The 4,190-nt window shown below is 40.9% G+C and overlaps 1 protein-coding gene across 1 annotated transcript in view; it reads right to left on the bottom strand.

Annotated features, from left to right (window-relative positions):
• Positions 1-4,111, bottom strand: part of MCOLN2 (mucolipin 2) — a 10,179-nt gene extending 6,068 nt beyond the window's left edge. The window contains 6 exon segments of the mRNA XM_010188973.1: positions 427-576; positions 1,846-1,961; positions 2,545-2,644; positions 3,075-3,171; positions 3,306-3,393; positions 3,922-4,111. Coding sequence (XP_010187275.1) covers positions 427-576; positions 1,846-1,961; positions 2,545-2,644; positions 3,075-3,171; positions 3,306-3,393; positions 3,922-4,111 — 741 coding nt within the window.
• Between the last annotated feature and the right edge of the window lie 79 nt (positions 4,112-4,190).

Here is a 4,190-nt window from a genome sequence, read left to right as displayed (position 1 = left end):
AATGTGTACTACTCCTTCTTACAGAAATAACACAACTCAAATTCTTTCTTTTTGTTTTGTGTGGGGTGCATTTTTTGTTGTTGTTGTTTAGGGTTTTTTTGTTGTTTGTTTAGGGGGTTTTTGGGTTTGTTTGTTTTTTGTTAGGAACTGTGTACTCGCAGGTCCTACACCAGAGATTAGGGGACTTAGCTCGGTGGAAATAAAGTGTTTAAATCACTTACATCAATTACTGAGAGACTTTGGGGAAAAGGGACTAAAACCAGTTGTCAGTCAAACAAGTACTAGGAAATGAAGAAATAAGAACTAGCAAAACCAAACAAGATGACTAGTGACTATGCCAGCTCACTGTCATTTGTCCTCCAGTTAAAACACACTATACGTGGTTGTAACAAGACTAGTATTTTATCTGAAGTATTAAGCTCTCACCTTGGCTTTTATTTCCATTTTTAGGATTGACCCAATGATTGTCATCACATCACTGATAATTACCAGGACATACCACCCATTAATGAACTCCAAGCGATCAGCATGGCAGACACGACGATTGTATTTCTCCAAGAAGAAGTTCACAAATCTCTGTTGACAAGCATTTAGATGTTTATTTACAGGTCCCCCTTAGGTGGAAAACACGTACACACCACCCACTAGTACAGCAATGCTCAGGTTTTTCATTTTCCTTATCCTATAGTATGTGCTGGAATAATAGCTTTACACTCATTCTCAATAGTAACAGAAAAAAATAGGAAAAAAAACTAGGATAGGTTTAGGCCAGTGAAAACCGACTTTCCATAGAGCAGCTGCCTTCATAACCAATCCCCACCAGCCTAACCATAGCTTGTTACCCCTTCTAGCCCCCTTCACTAAAGTTTCTATTCATCAGAGCAAGGCCCCCACAACTGGACCGAAAAAGAAAATTAATAACTCAAACACAATTAAAAGGCAAGAGCTCTCATTTCCAATAGAGCTGACAATAACACCTCCCACACCCTACACTGCCTATCTGCTTTCACTTGGTTGTTTAGGTTTTTTTCCCTCATGAATAAATGCTGATGTCCCTGTTCCCAAGAGGAGTTTGATGCTGTCTTTGCCAAATCGTGTCCTCTTCACCACTGTCTTGTTTACACACTGCAAAAAGGATGTACTGAACAGGACAAACAAGTATGTGTGCCTTCACAGCCTACCCATGCTGCACTCTTGTTCCAGCTCCCATCCCTGCAGGCAGGGCTACGCTCAGTCCGCAAAGGAGGGCGAGCAGGAAGGAAGGTGACAGCAGATCATGATCTGGGATTGCGGAGGGAGAAGGAAAGAACTGAAAAGGGTGGTTCCAGCACCATAAAAAACAAAAAAAAACCCCAGCGAGAGTTAGACCACATGCTATGCTTTACACTTCCTCTAGTTAGACCTGGCTTTGAGGGATGTTCATTAAAGCATTGGTTTGTGACATGACCTCTATGGGAATTCTACTCTGAAGCCAAAGCCAGGGAAGGAAGAATTCGTGTTTTGAGGGTGCAGGATGTGTTGGCTGCTAGCAGCACAAAGACTCGGAAAGTTTTTATGTGTAAAATCCTGGAGAAAATAAAGTCATAGGGGGAAAAAAAAAAGTCTCCTTCCTTTGCCCTGGAGAGATACAACAAAATACTTTGTATTATAGCACCAAACAAACAGAAGTTAAACCCCATTCGGCCAGCAACTGTTCATCACAGACATCCATACAACCTTTCCAGACAGAGACACAGTAAGAGAGCAAAACCCTGCAACAGACACTACCCAATATTTCCAAGCATGTCACTTGACAAGACTAGAAGCACAACAGAGTCTGAATAAGCATTCGGGCGATGTACTCACTTTTTGTAGTCTCAAGGCAAGAACAATGGATCGCGAACAGAGGATGAGAGAAACAACGCAGCTTAAAATGACAAATCCATCAAAGACCAGAAGATACTGAGTGTTCTTCTGCAGAACTGTAAAGAGACAAAAAAAGGAAGTAAGAATTAGGCTTCTCTCATATCTCTGAGCACAAATTGTTAAAATGTCACGTATTTTGCATTTAAACAGTTTCACCCCACAAATAAGCGAGTTTTAAGAAATATTTGTTCTGCAACTATGGAGATTAGGCCACAAGAGTGAAAAGCATGTTCAAGTCCTTCAAAATAAACCCAAAAATGGGTTTATTAATACAAATGTCCTCTTTTTGCACTAAGTTCATCTGTCTACCTGTACTCCAAGTGTTACAACTACATCGGGCAAAAGAACCCCACAGACTTTGGTCCATATCAACATTAACTTCAAACCAAACAAGAAAATCCCACCTCATTTCTCATTTCATGACCTGCAACCAGAAACCGGTTTGACTTTCTGTACTATATTCTTTTTGTCCATAGGTTTATAAGCCATCACATGAACCCAAATCAGGTGTTTTCCTCGGCTTACTCACATCGATTGGTGAGCAGGATGGGGAATGTCTCACTAGACAGTTACAGAGCAGGGAAACAACAGACGATGTGTAACACTGCTATCACGCAAACACACGTGCGCCACGCTTACCAGAGCCAAATACGTGCCAGTCTTTGCATTCTAGAATATCAGTGTCGCTATCAAAATAGATTTTGATTTTTCCACTGTGGGCTCTATTATTAAAAGTTATCTGGAAACAAAAGTGTCAATCAGAAACAGGACCAACAAAATTTCATACCGTGAAGAAAACCCTGGTAGGTGCTTTGATATTATTTGTTGGTCAAGTAACCTTTAAGAAAGCTGTCACCACAAGTGCTGGTGTACTCATCATGTCATGCATAGCATAAAAACCAGGACTCCGAGGACTCAGACTTCAAGTTTAACCCTTAGAAGAGTAACAATTACTGATGTCCTTCTCAGGTTATGAGGTTACCAGCTGGAATATGATAAAAAAATAAATACTGTCTCATGGCAACACCATTCCAGCAACCTTTGGGAAGGAGGAGTAAAGGCCATGATACACTCAACTGCTTTTGCTTTACAGTCTGAATACGAGGATGACGACCACCCCTTAGCTTAAGGTCTTGTTATATATACAGTGTTGGAGGTGCCATACTCACAGTATTTTGAAATGCATAGCAGTCAGGCAATTCACGCGCATGGATTGTCTGCAGAGCAATGCCTTTCAGCTTGAAGGAGATTTCAACCTGTATAAGCCTGAATGTTTTAAAAAGTATATAAATATATATATAAATACACACATACAGAGCAAGAAAACTGCACAACTCAGAATCCACCATATTCATGTGAAAGGACAAGTTAAAAATAAAGCAATCCCCACCATACTTTACCTGTAAAAATCAAGACTGAAGAAAGAGGAGTTCAGCTTCAGCTCAGCCTTCTTACCAGCCAGCTCCTGCGGCTTAAAAAAGACACATTCTGGGAGGAGAAGAGGAAAAGGTGTAACCTTAAAAACTTACACAGAAAGCAACATAAAGCTGAGATAATCAGGTTTAATGGTAAGTCCTCATCAGGCAAAGTGTTAATTTTGAGTAAACCTATGCACAGAGAGCCCCAGCTCGTGGTATCAGAAGCAGCTTCATGTAGTAAATCTTGAGGGGCTAACAGCAAGGACCCAGCTCTGAGGTGATAAGGACACCTACACACACAGATACTGATCAGCATCCAGAACTCTGTAATTCAACCTTCTGCATAGGAGGGCAACACATGGGACAAAACCAAACAAAAAACCCCCAAACTCACTAACAACAGCAGCTGAAAAGAGCTTACTACAGTCTACACAGTTGTCATCTCTAGGCAGGCACTAAAAACCAAGAGGGGAAACAGGCAAAACGCATGTTAATGTTCCTATGACTGCCGTGCAAAAAGCTATTGGTTTTAAACTTTACTGATTTAGCGTATAAGCACTCCACACAGCAAGACATTTTCAGTACAACAGTGGCATACCTGTTTCAGTAGAAACATCTATGTTCAGCGTGCCATTGGAGGGAAGCATCGTGCTTTTCTTGTACTGTTGTTTACAGATCTTTAAACCTGACCCTTCATGTTCGTAACCAAGCGTCCCCAGGGATATGTTCTTTAATTGCCTGTACTAGTTTAAAAACAAAACAGAAGCAGAAGTTACAGAGACAGTCATCCTTCTTCCATTAGAGAGTAACTTGCAGTCTCAAATATACGCATCAATATCACACAGAATCGCTCGGCTGGAAAAGCCC

This window comes from Mesitornis unicolor, unplaced genomic scaffold (assembly GCF_000695765.1).
Source record: "Mesitornis unicolor isolate BGI_N332 unplaced genomic scaffold, ASM69576v1 scaffold47237, whole genome shotgun sequence".
NCBI classification, from domain to species: domain Eukaryota; kingdom Metazoa; phylum Chordata; class Aves; order Mesitornithiformes; family Mesitornithidae; genus Mesitornis; species Mesitornis unicolor.
The sequence above is the reverse complement of the archived record's forward strand: the minus strand, read 5'-3'. Positions and strand labels throughout refer to the sequence as shown.